This window comes from Xiphophorus maculatus, chromosome 21, assembly GCF_002775205.1.
Source record: "Xiphophorus maculatus strain JP 163 A chromosome 21, X_maculatus-5.0-male, whole genome shotgun sequence".
NCBI lineage: Eukaryota > Metazoa > Chordata > Actinopteri > Cyprinodontiformes > Poeciliidae > Xiphophorus > Xiphophorus maculatus.
In genome coordinates this window covers 14,720,327-14,738,351 of record NC_036463.1, presented here as the reverse complement: position 1 = coordinate 14,738,351, position 18,025 = coordinate 14,720,327, and the positions used below count along the sequence as shown (strand labels likewise).

Below are 18,025 nucleotides of genomic sequence, written 5' to 3'. Positions count from 1 at the left end.
CCTCTGACTTTGTTGTTTGACATTAGCCGTCTTGGGTCGCGTCGGACATTTGGCCTGGTTGTATTCTTACCACTCATTAAATGTGTTCTCACATTCCCTCAGCCAAACAAGAGTAAAAGAAAAGTACTTTTGAACTTTGCCGTCCGCCTCACAGATCAAGGATATGTCAAATCCCAGTATTTATAAAAGGCTGTAAATATTCACCACTGCTTTAATAGCACTTGTTGCCTTTGAAATAAAATGTCAGACAGTAAGCGATGAAGAATTTGAATCCAGCAGATTGCGGTGTAAACAAAGACGGCAGTGTGGCGACACTGCAATTACAGGTTTGACATATAACAGGCTGTGACTCCGGCTAATGCGCGATAGCCTGACAAGACAGGGAAAACAGGAGGAGACCGTGACATCAGCACCTGCTCAGTAGCTCAGGTCTGAAAGGTTTGCATATTGTTGGAGCCCTGTTGTATCAGCGTATTAATTATACATGTATAAGCTAAAAATCCTAAAAGACGTGCTTTAGCATATTTGGAAGCATGTATGCAACTTTGTTTTTGTGTAGACTATTGCATTTAGCTTCTGTAGCGTCAAGCTGAAATGGAAGCATACTATGATTAATTTGAGTCTAAAAGATGAAAAGTTGTAAAAGACTAAAATAAAAAAGAAATCCCCTCCCACTGACTGCTTCTCGGCCTCTCAGGGGGCTACTGAAAAGCAGATGGAAGGATAAGGGAAAGAGCAAAGGGGCGGGTGGAGAAAAACAAAAGGCTAAGGAGTTTCTTAGCCCCTTTCACCCATCAGAACTTGCGGTGTCCAAAGCAGGCATTCCTGGGCTATTATTTGCCTCTCAGTGGATCTGATCTGCCACTTTAATTACCTTAATGTTATGTGTGTCTGTCTCACTGCGTGTGCGTGTAGGTGTGTGTTTGTGTCAGCCAGTGTCCATGTGTATATGTGTGAAAGCAAGGGGGACATGCTTAATTAAAAAACAGAGGTAGGAGCAGCTCAGGCCACCTCCTTTGTTCTCCTGTTAAAAGAAGGGAACTGTTTCTGCATTGTGGAAAAAAAGCCCTTCATTGTTAGTTTCTCTCTATGTATCTGTCTGTCTGTTTCTCTTCTGCAAATGAAAGTAGTCTGGTTGGTTAGCAGAGCGAAGGAAGCCAGTGGGGGAGAGAAACAGGAATGTTTCTTAGCTGGTAGTAATATGATCTGCCTTAAAAGAAGGACAAATGGGTACTGCTGCTGAAAAAGGTGTGAAAGCATAGACACTGAAGAGCAGTTAGAAGGGAGATGACTACAAGTACTTTATGGATTGGTGAATGTTGAGCATCTTTGTATCTAAAACTAAACTTTAACTTCAGATAAACTGGTGATGGACTTGTCTGGTTTGTTTACTATCAAGAGAATGCAGTGAGTTGTCTGTAACCATAACAGTACACTCAGCTGAAGAGACAAGACAGCATAATATTGAGTTCACAGAACAAAAAAAAACAGATGAGAAATTCTTATTGTAGAATAATCCACTTCAGGTTTTACTAATCTACATATTGTGGTTTTTAATTACGGCTAATTCTAACTAGGTCCTCATAACAGAAAAGCAATCAAAATGTTGTTTTTTGTGTTTTCACAGATAATTTCTACATAAATTCTACATGCATCTCAAGCTGTGCTTTTAAAATTTTGAAATTGAACTGAATAAATACAGTCAAGCAGCTTAGTTTGGTTCTGCTAGGAGTCCCTTAAGCAGACCGTAAAGTTTAGTATTGCTTAACCAGCCGAGGTCTGCTGACAATGCTTACTAGTTGTTTGTCTCCTTTGTTTTAGAAGGTGCCTATATGGCTGCCACTAAAAAAAAACAAAGGACAAAAAAACCTTTAGTGATTGTGGAGAGTCTTTGAATGCTCATAATATACTGTCAGCCCAACTGCATCTTTAGTAGTGTACTCCATAAAACAACTCAGAAACTTGTCTGTTTTGTGCTTCAGATTAAGAGTTTTGAACATAGCGATCAGGGAGTGAAGCCAGAAACAGTTAGTTTGTTTAATGTCCCCACAGTCACATGCAGAAATATTGAGACATTTAAACATTGAAAGATCTTGTGCCATATTTAACCTCTTCCTAGCTAAGAAACTATGACAAGTTACAACACTTACACACAGTCAGTCATGGGGAATTCAGAATTAATATGTGGTTTATGGGCCTGTTTGACTATTCTGCATTTTTATTCATTTTTACTTTAACAAACGCTTCCCCTTAGCTGTTTGCCTTGAATGAAGCGAGAAACATTGAGTACACCTAACTAAAAGCAAAAATGATGTATTTAACACCAAACATTTATCACTACATGTTCTGGACATTGTCAGTGCTTTATTTATGGAAAAAACGTTGCGGGGTCAATTGGAATCAGAGGTAAGAAAAATAATTGACTCTTATGTTATTGTTGGCAGGCAGCGCACATGTAAACAGCTCTTAACCTGTTAGCATTAGGGGGGATGATGTGTCAGTTCCAAGTGCTTAACACACTGGCTTAACTGTAAGACATAATTCCATTCTTAAAGAGATGCATAATTCATAAACCACAATGTTTTATGTCCGAGCTACAATTCAAAGAGGTCGCTCCCCGATGAACTAAGAAGCAAAATGACACCACTGACATGTAGTAAATCCTGTTGTATGTGTCGCATTACCCATCAAACCCACTGCTGGGGAGAGGCTTTACCCACAATCACATGTTAAACAGGCTCTTTGGAAGACAGACACTGGAGAAAGATATGAAAACATCCAACTGTGGGTTTGTGAGACATCATGAAGAAGCACAACATTTTATTTTAGTATTTCTGGGACGCAAACTATGACTGATATAAACAAAAAAAAAGTTGAAACAAAATGTTAGAAGCCTTTTTTTGTCGAACGTTTTTCTTTCCATACACCACCACAACATTTCAATTGTATTTCAGACAACCACGCAGCAAAGTCTATGCTATGCTTATACATTAGTGTAGGAACTTCATGTGTGCGTCATTACCATACATGCTTGCGGCTTGATGCAGTTGCCCCATTTCATCTCCTTGTATTAGAATGCAAGGCTAATTGCTGCTAATGCTTTTGCAATTACAATTAGAGTTAACATAAAAACATGTGTGTTTGCATGTTGAGGTACGTGATGTGGATGACGACAGCAGTTATTGTTGAATAAAGCAGAAAAACAACAAAAAAGGTTATTAAAAACCTATGCCTAAATCTACACAATAGATGTTTGTGTATATACAGTATATATATGTATATATTTAATCCTGGTGTGGTGGGCTTTCAGTTCTTATACTTGGTAGTCGATGATGTCATGAACATATTACATGTTTATTTCTTTTCCTTCTGTTGCATCCACGTGTAACTGATTGCCACATTGTTTATCTCCTTTTTGTATTTTTGTCTTTAATCTGACAAACATAAATATGCAAAGTGAGACAGAAACACAATTTCTCTAGTATTAATGGTCCAATGGAATTATCTCTTGGATATATCAGATTAAACCTGATTGTAGCAAACGTACGCACACACATGCACCCTGAAATGATTTCATTCCTCACGCTTTTACTGTCCCTCCCACCAGCTTTGTTTAGCCCTGGATTGTTGTGGATTAATCCCCTAATTGCTTTGTGGCTTTGTTATGAGGAAAACGCAGACAGAAACAAAAGAGAGTTAAGCAGCAGGTGGATTGGGTTAAAGGTTAACATAGCTCTTTAAGGTTTTCTTTTAAGGGTAGCCCATTTACACTCAAGCTTCTGAATGAAGTTCTGCCTCAAGAAAAAAAGAAACAGGGATAGTTGTCATTTAAAGTAAGTGTCTCAACAATAATGTATTTTAGTAGAAATATAGTTGTGGATCTTAAGCTTTTTGAAAGACATTATGCTTGTGATTACACCATATAATTACTTGAGTGAGTGCCACTGGATTTAGGATGATATTTCCTTTGTTGTGTGTTTGTTGGTAGCTTAGCATTTGTACCTTGTTGTGAAAAGCCAAGGGATAGATGTAAAGCGGGGTTGAAAGATCGGCTGCAATCCAAGATTGATAACATCTCACTGGTATTCCAAACATCATTCCTCATGGAAGCTGGTCCTTTGTGATCTGGTCATTCTTTGTGAATCTTTACTTTAAGCTGTCCTAAGTTACATAAAAAACAAGTAATTATTGTAGATAGAGATCGTCTTTGATTTCTGTTTTTGTTTTTGTAGTGTTTTGCTATATATTTCACTCTGTTGTGCTTCATTCTGGTCAATGTGATGACTTTCCTTTGCACACTCTCCATTAGTAACTCTGGACTGGTGATATTCTCCTCCATTTTTATTTCTCATAAAGAATAAGATTGTTGTTTTCTAATTTTTTTTAATTATGTCATTTTAACTGCCTGTCAAATTGTTTTAAATGACTGAACAAAAACTAGTTTTGAATAAATTGATCTTATGCCTTCTAAATATAGGTGTACTGTATCACAGTTCCACAACACAACTTGGATGATAAATGTTCTTTTTTTCTCTTCTTAAATCAGGTCCCTGTTGGGCTCGATGAGATGAGATCCCTATGTAGTGGTCATCATGGCAACTTGTGACTCTCCCCCTATGGTGTCATCCCGGCAGCAGGACTATGGTGGCCAGAGGTTGGATGCTGCTGCTGAGGACAACTCAGTTGTCTCCACGGAGACCACTGTCACAAACAGCACCAACAACCAGTCGTCACCTGTTGCCATTGGAGAGTCGGAGAATGGCCTTGGAGGGCCAGTTGTGAGTCCACGTAGATCCACTACTACCCCTACCACTGTCAGTGCAACTATCGACCCTGTAACTGATCAGAGTCGGAGAGAAAGCTTTACTTCCGGTAACAAAGGGAGTGTTACCGGAACATTACCAGGAGTAGGAGGAGGAGCAGCTCTGGGTTCGGACTGTTCTGCCCCTGCCACATCCCCTGTGGCACCGGCAAAGGAGATCCCCTGCAACGAATGTTCTAATTCCTTCTCCAGTTTACAAAAATATATGGAGCACCACTGCCCTAATGCCCGCCTGCCTATTGCTGGAGATCATGAAGAGGATGAGGAGATTGAAGGGATGATGGGGGAGGAGAGTGAGGATGAAGGAGAACGTGAGGTTGGTGTTGCAGATGTAGGGGATATGAACAGTGAAATGGAGATGGAAGAGGATAGTGATGTGGAGAACCTGTGTGGCGAGATCATCTACCAGCCCGATGGCTCTGCCTTTATCCTGGAGGACTCCAAAGAGCAGCGTGGCAACCAGGGGGGGCTCTCTGGGGCTCTTCAATTCAGGCGCCTGTTGTCACCCCAGACCTTCCCTAGTGCCCAGGGCAACAGTGGCCAGAGTGGCCTAAGTCCAGGAGGGGAACGGTTGGAGCAGCCCGCTGCACCCATGTCCTTCTACCCCCAGATCATTAACACCTTCCACATCGCCTCATCCCTTGGGAGCAAATCACTAGCGGCTGACCACCCCTCCTTCCCAAATACCTCAGCTGGAGGGCTGGCGGGCGCTGGTCCTGTGTTGCACAGTTTCCGTGTCTATGACCTCCGCCACAAGAATGACAAAGACTATCTAACGGCGGAAGGTGCAGCCAAAAACTCCTGTGTGTCCAAAGATGTCCCCAACAATGTGGACTTGTCCAAATTTGAGGGCTGTGTGGCTGATGGGCGGCGGAAACCTGTTCTGATGTGTTTCCTGTGCAAGCTGTCTTTTGGCTACAGCCGTTCCTTCGTGACACATGCTGTCCATGACCATCGTATGACCCTGAATGAGCAGGAACAGAAGCTTCTGAGCAACAAGCATGTTTCTGCCATCATCCAGGGCATCGGCAAGGACAAAGAACCTCTTATAAGCTTTCTGGAACCAAAAAAACCCCCAAACGCTGTGCTACCCCACTTTCCCTCACCTGCCAACTTCCTGGGGCCAGACACGGGGCTCCGTGGCTTGTGGAATGCTTTCCACAATAGTGGGGAGAATGCAGATTCTCTTCAGGCAGGGTTTGCCTTCCTGAAGGGCAGTGCCAGCAGCTCCTCTACTGACCAAACCCCCAGAACCCAAACCATGCCAAAGGCTGAGACCAACCCAAACCTCGGGGGAGGGGCTGGTGCCCACAGGACCCTCAGTGGGAGTTCTGCCGCTGCTGCCACTGGTGGTAGCCTAGAAAGACAGAACTCTGACAGTGACTTCAAAGGCCACGTTAGGGACACATGCACTTTGCAACCCAATGGGCCGGACCTGAGCCAGTACCCGTCCATTAAGCGGGAACCCGGTACAGTGGGAGAAGAAAGTCCAGAACAGGATGAGGATGCTTATTCACTTGGTGGAGGAGTAGAAATGGAGGCAGATGAGGAGGAGGAACAGATCATAACCATGGCAATGGCGAGCCAACGGGCCGATAGCACCAGTAGCAAAGATTTCCCTCTCTTAAACCAAAGTATTCCCCCCCTTTCCAACAGTGTGCTTAAGTTGAGCAGTGAAAGCAAAGGCCCTGCATCCACCTCGTCTAATGCCCTGCCTATTTCTGAGAAACTGGAGATGGAAAAGCACCTTCTGTCCACTGCCCTATCAGCTGGCAGAGAGCGTGAGAACAGCAATGACTCAACCACTGATGGCCTAGCAGGACGGGACGGGTTATCACCATCCTCCAATCCACTTGACATGATGATGTTGCGCAGAGATGACGAGAGTCCAGGTCCGCTACATCAAAACACAGGAAATGCTAGTACACCTGGAACGCCAGGGACTCCAGGTACCCCTGGTCCAGGTGAAGGATCCCCAGGCAGTGGGGTGGAGTGCCCCAAATGTGACACAGTCTTGGGATCCTCTCGGTCTCTAGGAGGACACATGACAATGATGCATTCACGCAATTCCTGCAAGACACTAAAGTGTCCAAAGTGTAACTGGCACTACAAGTACCAGCAAACACTGGACGCTCACATGAAGGAAAAACATCCGGAGTCTGGTGGATCGTGTGTGTACTGCCGCACAGGACAACCTCACCCTCGTTTAGCTAGAGGCGAAAGCTATACATGTGGATACAAGCCTTTCCGTTGTGAGGTCTGTCCATCCTTTATTTTATCTAATGGATTTTGTTTGACTTATTTTTTTATTTTTTATTTAAAATAATGTGTATTTGTGTTTATTTTTTTGTATCCTTTTTGACAGTTTCACCATAACATTTCAATTTGCTTACATAACATATGCTTAAAAAATTGGGTAGTCTCTACAAGATTAATAAGGCAAATTTATTTTTAAGCCGTTTCATCAGGCATGTGTCAGTTAGGATATGTAATAATAATAACACAACAGTTTTCAAGATAGTCCTCAAAGGAGAAGATATACAACAAAGTGCCTGTGTCAACAAAGCGTACTTGAGATAATTAAAGCTGGTCTCAATTTAACTGATTATTCATTCATCAGATACCTCTCGCTGTTATAAATGCTTTTAATGCTTTTGTTGTTTTTTTTTTTTTTTTTTTTTAAACAATCCCTCTCTTTTAGGTATGCAATTATTCAACTACCACCAAAGGAAACCTTAGCATCCACATGCAGTCAGACAAGCACCTGAATAATGTGCAAACACTCCAGAATGGTGGCAGTGAGGCACCATATAATCACAACCATGCCAACCCTGTGTCTAGTGCCAGCCTTGGTGGAAGCTGCAGCGCACCCTCTCCATCAAAGCCGAAGCAGAAGCCCACTTGGCGCTGTGAGGTATTGAAATAAACAGAGCATCATTGTAGCATAGAGAGAGTACACATGCCAATTAGCTTGTTGCACTGTCTGCACAATGAGCCAGTTATTTCTCTGTGCGTCACTGTGTCTATTATTTATTTTTCTCAACCAGATCATCTGACCTCTATAATAAAACAGTGTCTTATATATTCAAGCAATATCTAATTATTGTTCCATCAATTCAAAACATAGCATCTTTGCACCAGCACTATTAACACATGGATAAGTTGTGTTTTGTCGGTTAATATTGAAATTTTGCTTTTGATTTCTTAGTTTCCATTCCAGACATCATGCAGCCGTAAATCATTTCGTACATACAAACTGTTTGTTACGTTGCAGTGTGAAGTAATATTGAGGTAACCAGTCATGCTAAATATGAAACCTTCATTTTCTCACTAGGTGTGTGACTACGAGACCAATGTCGCACGGAACTTACGAATACACATGACCAGCGAGAAGCACATGCACAACATGATGCTCCTGCAGCAGAACATGAAACAGATCCAACACAGCCTCCATCTGGGCCTGGCCCCAGCCGAGGCAGAGCTCTACCAGTACTACCTGGCTCAGAACATGGGGCTCGCCGGGGTTAAATTGGAGAATCCAGCTGGCAGCGGTGGACCAGATGCCCAAATGATGATTAACCCGTTTCAGCTAGATCCTGCAACTGCAGCTGCTCTTGGATCTGGCCTAGGTGATTTAAATGTTGCCTCATAAGATTGAGATTGGCATCCCTAACAGCTTTTAGAGATGAGTCAGTTATAAACCCAACAATTCCCTTTTTGAATTGTTGTTGCTCATAAACTTCACTTTTATGTTGTTTTTGGTTCATTGTTTCCCACAAGCAGTTTTATCTGTAGTATCTAATTTATCTGATGCCATCTTGGTATGCTTTCTTTTATCTATGCGTGTTTCTTCTAGTTCCTCTTCATCAATCTTTGTGCCCTCTCACCTTCTTTGTCACTTTCCATCGTTTTTGCCCTAGCCCCTTTACGCTTATCCTTCTCTTGATTTCTTTCTCTCTTATCTCTGCTCTCATATGGTGCCTCTGTCATTGTCTCCTTTCTTTGACCCCTCTTGCTGATTAAAAAATGATTATGAGATGCCACACGAGAATTATTCTTAATCTTTCGTTTGTAATTTTCTTAAATCAGCTTAATCCACCCGTCTCTACATCACAACTGCCATCACCACAATATACACACACCGTCCAACCTTTACTCATTCTGCAGAGATGGATTCGCACATGCCTACACACGCACACACACGCACACACCCCAACAAACAGCAGGAAGCGGATTCCCGTAGGAGTGAGAGAGATTTAACAATGACCCTGCAGTGCTGCACACCCACTCCCTCCTCTAGTGTGGAGGTCACAGCCCAGCTAGCAGATGTACTCTCAGTGAATTACACTGATAACTCACAGCTCCCCATAGTGAGTGCAGATGTACATAGGTATAAATGGTGGGAGCAGGAAACTGATTCAAATTCAGATCCATATTCAGCATAATGCATACATGCATTAATGCATATTTTCCGTTTCCGCAGTGTTTACCTTATCATTTAAACCTGCTGTAAGTTTATTTTACTTGGTGAAGTTCTGTTTATTTATACATGCCCTAAGTGGACAAATTACTTTTTTAAACAATCTGTTTAGATGTGATATCTTAAATTAAAAAAAACAAACAAAAAAAGAAAACCATGATTAACTTTGGTAACATGTACGGAGGGACAATGAAGGGATCAAATGCGTGAGTTAATTACATTTGCATGAATTGCAGATCTCGTTTTTGTCCCAGGGTTGGTGGGCAGAGGAAAAAGAAACGTGTGTGTAATGCATTGATCAGCTTTTCAAATCTTTGGTTGATGCAAGAAAAGCCCGCAGCCCTAAAACCATTGTGCCACTGTTGCTGAGAGCAGTAATTAAAGCTACCTGATGAGCGAGTTAGCAAGTTGAAAAGGATGATTGTAATTGATCCTGATTCAATCCTATTAGGGTTTTTTATAGACAAGACTTTGTAAGTAGCCTTAGTTCTCTGCGAAGCTTTATTTTATCAAACCCCTTTGTGCAGGAGAGGCCTGCATGGGTGAAGCTTCTTTTCCGCACTTAATTTCATTTAATAAAAAAGTGTATCTTCCTATTTTTTCCCCCCATATGCATGTTAGCCTTTTCACTCTCACCTCAGATTTGTATAGCTGGCATATTTCTTTTCCTTCCTTCCATTTAACTTGTTACCTTTCTGCGCTTTGCAAAAGCAATTTTTACCTTTTACACTGTCTTAATTTATTTCCAGTTCGCTGCCTAACTTGTGTTTTCACTCATTTTCTCTGTAGTGAATAATGACCTATCAGCAGAGTTGCGCCTTGCCAGCGGTCAGCTGATGGCAGATGATCTATCCATGGTGTCTTCAGGTGGAATGGGGGGCATGTCCTCAGCAGACCCTTCCCTTTCTGCCTTGTCACCACCCATCAGCGACCCCTCGCTGCGCCTCTACCAGTGTGCCGTGTGCAACTGCTACTCCACAGACAGCCTAGAGGCCCTCAACGCCCACATCAACGCGGAGCGCTCCCTGCCTGAAGAGGAGTGGCGCTGCGTGGTGGGTGATGTCTACCAGTGCAAGCTCTGCAGCTACAACACGCAGCTCAAGGCCAACTTTCAGCTGCACTGCAAGACAGACAAGCATATGCAGAAACATCAGCTGGTGGCTCACATTAAGGAAGGAGGCAAGGCCAACCAGTGGAGATTAAAGTGCGTGGCGATTGGCAATCCGGTGCACCTCAAGTGCAATGCCTGTGACTACTACAGCAACAGTGTGGATAAACTGAGACTACATGCCACCAACCAGAGGCACGAGTTCGCCATCCGCCTCTACAAGGTAAAAAAAACCCAAAACAAAACTCTTTGCCTGCAATCAATTATGCAAAAATCACCCTCATTTCAAAGAAGCGGGATAAAAAGTCCCAGATGTCATTGATCACATGAGAAATATTTCTTAAAGAAAATAGATTTTACCGTTTGCTTCCATTGGAGGGACTGGTAAAGTACGGTAATGCATAATGAACTGACATCTTTTTGTTTTAAACAAATCCTTCCTGTCCTCTTAAGTGCATCGTCACACAGATAAAAAGTTCCCATGAGAATGGAACGACAAAGATAAAAAAAAAGGTCACTGTGAGAGTACCGAATCAGATCTCCATTTGATACTGTTACATTTCCTGCTTGCTGTCCAGCTCTATTACACACACGGTCATGTAATATCAGTGATTTTAAATTATCCTACATGATTTACCACCGTCAGCTGTCTTCACTGTAATAAATAGCTCTAGAATTATTAAAAAATAATAATAATAAATGTAATGTTAGGCATAGCCAATGCACATTAGTTTTCTGCTGGGCTAAGGGAAAGGCAAAATGTTGTGAATGTTACTCTTGATATTTGATCTGCCTTTTTTTTTTCTGTGCACAAAAATAAGCAGTTTGAATGCAATGTTTATGTTTGCGAAAATAGATTTTAAAATATGCATTCTCGGTGGAATGGGCATTTTTTGCCTTTATCTTGATATATCATGTTCCAAGTGTACATAATGTGTCTCCTTAGCAGACAAACATTCTTTTTTTTTTTATTTTTGGTTGAAAAGAAGAAATGTTGAACTAAAGATCATCTACTGATGACATGCTTTATTGTTTATGTTTGTTAGCTATTATAGAAGGATGCAACACAGCAGGAACTCAGCTAAATAAGTAATTAAATGTTATACACTTAAAGGAATAGAGCTTTTGCGAAGAAATTCCAACATGTCCAATATTTGGCAATGTTTTCGGGTAATTTGAGCTGTGAGACATCTCCTTCAGCTTAATAGGATGTTGCTACATTTCTGAGGCCTCAACGTACAGGATAGAATCAAGTGCATTACAATAATGAGGTCTCCTTTACAGCAATATGCAAGATTGGGCATTGAGACGCAGTTGTGTGTAAATGTGTATACGTGTGTGTGTTGTTATGCCGTAGATGTGGGAACAATCGCAGGAAGAGTACATAAACATGAATGAATGGTAATTGGGTAGAGTTTTATTTAGATGATTTGCACAATTTTAAACAATAAAAATAATAAAAAAATCATAGTTTTATTTCCTTTTCATTTTCTTATCAAGAGGTGATTTACTATATTTAAGCTAAGACACACAACATATTGCTAAAGATGCACCACTCAGAGATGTGTTACTGCCTTTTAGATCTTTGTTTTTTAAAGCTATACTGACTTTTCTATTCAGAACTATATTTACCAGTATTTAAAATATTGTTTCGTGAGCAGTTACTAATTATTTAGATTAGCAGCAGAGGCCGGATCACACCGTGAGTGTGAGACAGCAGTAGCTGTAAATTAGAGTTTTACTAATTCAAAACGAAAACAAAATGATTACGGTTGACATTGTGGACTGTCGTTAGCATCTTATATTAGCAATTAGTGTTTTTAGAATTACTAATGAAAAACACCTGTCCGTGTGTGTATTCCCTTGAGAATGTACGGCGTCCTTACTGCCCTGCTTTGATTTTTTGTGACATTGAAATATTTCAGATCGTCAAACATATTTAAATATCTGACAATGATAAACCAAGGAAATCCAAAATGCATTTTGCAAAAGATGATGATCAAAAAGCTGTACAAACCATCATACCATCAGATGGTATGAATTTCTCTACGAATTCCATTCTTTTAAAACATAATCTGGAATTTCATCAATAAAGTCTGGCATAATGCTAAAACTCAGCCTGTTTAATGCCAGATAAAGTAATTAACGACTGAAGCATTAGTCATTAATTACCTTCATACCTTCCCCAAGTATGAAATGGGGAAGGAAAAAATTGACAGAATTTATGATTCCATTTGCTGCAGCAGCCTCAATGAACAGCTACCAGCTAGTAAAATGAAGAAAAAAAACTTGCAGATACCAAAGCTTCTTCTATTAGTAACACCTTTCACAACGAACAGTGTTGTGATCCGAACAGTTTAGTAGCACTTTGGCATGGTACATTTACCACTGATCATTGACCAGCTAGTGTTGATCAAGTGGAAATTGGCTAATTATGGTTAACTGATTTTTCCCCACCAGGCAAATTCTTGATGCATTTCCACATCATGTGAATCACATTTCTTTAGCTAAATAGTCAACAGTCATTTTGGTTTTTTTTAATTAGCCACTTCACCTATCAAATTTTACATCAACATTTTTATTTATTGTTTTTTTGCTTTTATTGAAATATTATTCCTTATTTTTTTAAGGATTTGCATTTATTTAGGAAATCTCTGAGTCCTAACTGTACTAGACTAATTGGCATTCTCGGGGTTATGTAAAACAGTCTTTGCTAACTTCAACAGGATGTTCATATTAACACAAGATTGTCAACAGTCTGGCAAGGGCTGAACTTGGCATGAGATGAACTGGAGATGTCTCTGCTCGGGGGAACTTGACAAATTCTTAGCGAATGTGCAGCTTTCACATTATACTCCATTACCTGAGGCCGTAGCATATTGAATCAGCATGATTAGTTGACTCAAATCATAATCTCCTTTTTGTCAAAGGAAGATTTGAGCACTAGTCCATGTGTCTTTGTTTCCACACATGTACAAGCATTTAAAAGAGTGGAATCACGTCTGACTGCCTTTTCCGCTGAGTTCATATGAGCCACTTTTAGTTACCAAGGTTACACTAAATATTGGCAGGAATTTAATCACACAAAGAGGTTACAATATCAATGTAATGTGTACAAACTGGAGAAGCCTTAGAGGTCTATTCAACTTTTATATAGATATATTCAAGGCAGTTTTCAGAATCAGGAAGTACCTTTTAAGACACACATATGCCAGCTTTGCCAAGGCAAGTGAGGGTCATCCCAATGTCCCCTGAGTGCACCCGAACACCCCTGTACCTCATCTACCCACCCACCCATTCCACAGGCCTCAACAAATCTGTTCCACAGATGACGCTTTTAATGCCTCTGGCAGAAATTCCACTATTTTACCCTTGGACATGTGGTGGTAAAACAGAGAAAGAGAGCTAGAAAAAGTGTAGACGGGGCTAAGTGAGCTGCAGAGCAAAAGCGGAGGGAAAAAAATCATTTCTTTATTTGACCAGAAAAACACCTCTCCTTTTATGTATTGGCAGAGGTGAGAAGCACATGGGGATAGAGGTAGCTTGGCCGCACGCATAAAAGATCCGAGTGTTGACGACTTTACCATCTGGCTTTTTGGAAACAGAGAATATCTTTATGGCATGGGAAACCATTTGAAGATGCAAACAAAAAGCATATTCAGGAGATTTTATGGCCGCTTTGTAGCCGCCATTGAGTACTTCTGAGGGGAATTGAGAGTTTGAAAGTCGTTTTTTTTCCAGACTTTGAAACAGCAAAAGGGAAATGACATTAGCAGTTCATGGACATCAAATCATCTGGTGTCCAGGGCACAGCAGGTGGCGAAGGAGCTCATAGGCCTTACATGGAAAAAATAAAGGCCTGCTACTCACCACTTATCGGAAATGTGGGCAGTCTGGTTGGCCCTGCATTATTCATCATAAGAATAATTGCAGCCTAGAGTTTAAACATTGTATTTTTGCATTTAGATTTTAAACAGCGCCTGTTGAACCTTACTTTGAGGTTATTATTACAACTGTCAACCATGTACAAGTTTCCATCCCTCTAAGAAAGTTGACAAAGCAAGAGGTGTTATGAGAAAATATCTGTACTACCACTCTATGAGGTGTAGCGTAGCATGTCTATAACTGACCTGGCTCGTTTTTAGTTTAGACTCGAATATTATGATATATGGCTTCGTTATGAATTTCAGTAACAAACACTGGCCTTAATGCACATGGAGTTGAGAGTAAATCTGTCAGTGCCATTCACAAGTGCTGCCTGGATAAGTAGGGGGTTTAGTTTGAGGTGAACATATGTGTTTGTGTGCATGTGTCCCAAAAGGGCTTTGAGGTTGAGATCTACGTTGTGCTTGTCCCTGGGTCATTAGGAGTTGAGAATGTTCATGGCCAATGTGGCGCAGTCGAGGACCACACACACACACACACACACACACACGCGCACGCGCACCCCCGCACGCATACACACTGTTATAGAGACCATGGCACCTGTTTCTCAGATGGCTATCCAAATAAATCTTAAACTGTTCTAAAACCACTTCTACTCAATCCAAGTTTCTGTCATAATTCAGATGGAAATGGACATACAGGATCCACATCGTTTTTTCCATAATTTCTTTATTTTCCTTATTTTATTAGCATTTTAGTCTTTATACATTTGCTCCTAATCTCTTTTTAAACTAAGCCTGAAAGAGTCTTAAAAAGCTTTCACAGTTTATGACCAATGTGGACTTAAGGAGTGGGTGCTAGTAATTTTCCCCTGTGCCTTTTCATACTTTACCAGTTTATTTGTTTAATCTGCTGCTTGACATTTTCTACCAAACAAGCATCAGTTTATACCGTACATGGGCACATTGCGTACCAGTTTTGACAAGTGACCATTTAGATAAATGTTTAATTTAATGTTAATCTAATTGTAGTCAACTGTATGGAAATAGAAGGATTTGATTCCATTAAATTAAATCTTACACAATGAGTTTCCCTTCAATTATTTTGGTTTGATGAGGGGTTATGATGAACAACTGGATGAATTCAACTGGAATCTTAGGATCATTTAGATATATTCTTTTGCCATGTCTTTCCCACTCTTTGTTGAGTCCCTTTCATTCTGCCTCCCTCTTTCGGTCCAACTCCTGGGGAGCAGTAGGTAGGGCATCTCATTACCTATGATCCTCTTGGCAACACCAAGGCTTGGAGTCATGGGGTATGGCTGAATTAATCTAAGGAGTGATAGGAGGAGAGAGAAAGGAAAGGAGGCTACATTTTTAGATCAGGCTTTCTGTGTTTCGCTGTATTTTTTTTTCTCTTGGCCCTGCCTTTGAATTTAATTTTCCTCCATCTAGCTCAGATGGTGGTAGCTTTGCTTGTGCATCAGCGATATTAGGTCCACCACTGGGGCCTTGACTATTAGCAGGGGTCAAGCCTGTCTCTCTCATTTAAAAATCAAATGGCCCAATATATATGCAGCTCAAATTATTGGACTGTCATTTGGACTTGTGTGATGGGGAAACGGACAGGAGATTGACTCCCATAGATTTGCATAAAACATCATTGTGCTGGTCCGTATAATAGAAAAATGTCTGGGTCTATTTCAGACGCATGGCCTCATTTATGGCGCAGGCTCTCAGCTACACACACAAACACACATCGATGTACTGAATATGCACATGCAGAGGTGTGGTACTACATAGATTCATAGAGACACTCACAAATGTGGGTATCAGGTTACTGTTTTTCCACTTGACTCCATGTACGTCTGTTCCAGACACAGGCTGTTGATAACGGCGTCCTTGTCTTGCACTCCTAGACAGACGTAGAGTTGATATTCTCTTCAAAAGGGAATCTTGTCAGACACTTCACGCGAGATGCTACTTGACTGCAAGATATAGATTTTCATCTTCTGTCATGGAGACGTATGATGGCATGAAAAGTTCAGAGCTGTAAACCCGATCAGGCAAATTTTCACACTTTTTATTTCTTTCCCAAGCCAAAAAGCTTGTCTGTTTAACGGTTGCATTTCATCCCTCTCTACGAGCAAACTGATGCCGGCTAGTAGATTAGTCAAATAGTCTCCTGTTTCACCTGCGCTGTGATTACAATGGAAATCTTTCAGAGGTCAGGGGGCGGGGTGCTTGGGGTGGTGGCTAATTAAAGCATAAAAGCAGGCGTGCGTTTGTGTGTGTGTGTATGCTGTGCCGATGGCTTTGTGTTTGAGACAGGTTTGAATGGACGAACGTCCCCACCCTCGTCTGTCTTCTTAATAATCCTCATAGATATTAATAAGAGTTGCACCCATTCTCCTACTAACTCCTTTACCAGATGGTTGTGTGAGATGGGGGGGTGTGCGTGTGTTTGTGTGTGTAATGTCCAGCTTTGATCCGGCTTTTGGCTGACACTCATAAATGATGCTTAATTACCCTAGCCACCCCCCGCCCCTCACCTCCTCTCTACCTCTGGACTCCCCAGTGAATTAGTTCTGGCTGCAACGTAAATGCTTTTTGTGTTTTTGATTATAAAAGGTGAGTTTCTGTCTTTTCGAAACGGAGAAACAGACACTGCCGGTTTTCTCGGATTAATAGCCAGATGTGATCCTTTTAATAACCATTCCCACCCCTCACTGTGGGTCATTTGGGCTGTGTCCATGTGCAGGAGACTGTGAAGCAGATCTGGGCTGACAGGTATGGGAACGATAGCAGAAGGGGGTGGAGTGGAGACAGAGGAAGGATGAGGGTGGTGGTGGGGGGTGGAGGGGTTGTGAAGGCCTTGGAAGCAGGGGGAGTAGTATGAGGGATGCAAGAACAAAGAAGCTGGCAGGAGTTTGTCTTTGCTTTTCTGTCTCTTCCCCATCTCCTTAACCCACTCATCCTCACTATATCCTGGCCAAAATACACACACCCCTCCTGCTTATTCAAATCATACACCCCTTTCTCAAACACATTTTGTATATACCTCCGACTCCTTTCTATCCCTCCATTTCTCTTGGGGTTTGATTATCTTGTTTTCACTAAGACAACAGACACCTTTTGTTTAAAAAAAGTAATAAAGAAAGAAGGTGCTTTGAGCACAAATATGATCCCTGGTGGCATGTTGTCTCCACTTTTGAAGCATTGATTTGATCAGACCAACTTCAGACAGATCACATGGCAGGGAGATCAGACGAATTCTTTAGTGGGAGTTAATTAGATTTACTTTTGAGATCACCTGACATTAAAACGTGCGCTTAATTTGTATGAAAGTTGTCATATAATCGTTCGATTCAGCTGTTTCAAACGTTGCATTAGCTCTGCAATTGTATTTAGATAGCACCATCATGCTCTAACCGCCTTATGATTCTATCAGGATATTGATATGGACAAAGTTGAACTGAAATAGTCCTCAACGCCCTTCCAAATCAATAATCAATCGATTGGAGGTAATTGTGCTACTCCCTTGGAACAATCTCAAGTCACTCTCTTTCTGGGCTCCCCCTTACCCCCAGTCTCACACGCTCTCTGTCATTATCAGCATGTGTAGCCGTATTCGGCATTTCAGCATACCAGCTGTAATTGATTTTAACCATTAGGTGCTCAGTGAATAGATAAGTAGTGGGAGATATTCGATTATACGGTGAGAGAGAGGG

General features: G+C 41.3%; 1 protein-coding gene across 8 annotated transcripts in view; it reads left to right on the top strand.

Annotated features, from left to right (window-relative positions):
- The window catches only part of zfhx4 (zinc finger homeobox 4), a 98,011-nt gene that overhangs the window by 28,373 nt on the left and 51,613 nt on the right, over positions 1-18,025 (top strand). For all 8 annotated transcript variants that reach the window (XM_023326721.1, XM_023326716.1, XM_023326719.1 and 5 more), the window contains exons 2-5: positions 4,547-7,079; positions 7,524-7,736; positions 8,157-8,451; positions 10,092-10,633. In XM_023326721.1, the coding sequence (XP_023182489.1) occupies positions 4,593-7,079; positions 7,524-7,736; positions 8,157-8,451; positions 10,092-10,633 (3,537 nt within the window). In that variant the 5' untranslated portion in view covers positions 4,547-4,592. The remainder of the gene's footprint in view (positions 1-4,546; positions 7,080-7,523; positions 7,737-8,156; positions 8,452-10,091; positions 10,634-18,025) is intronic.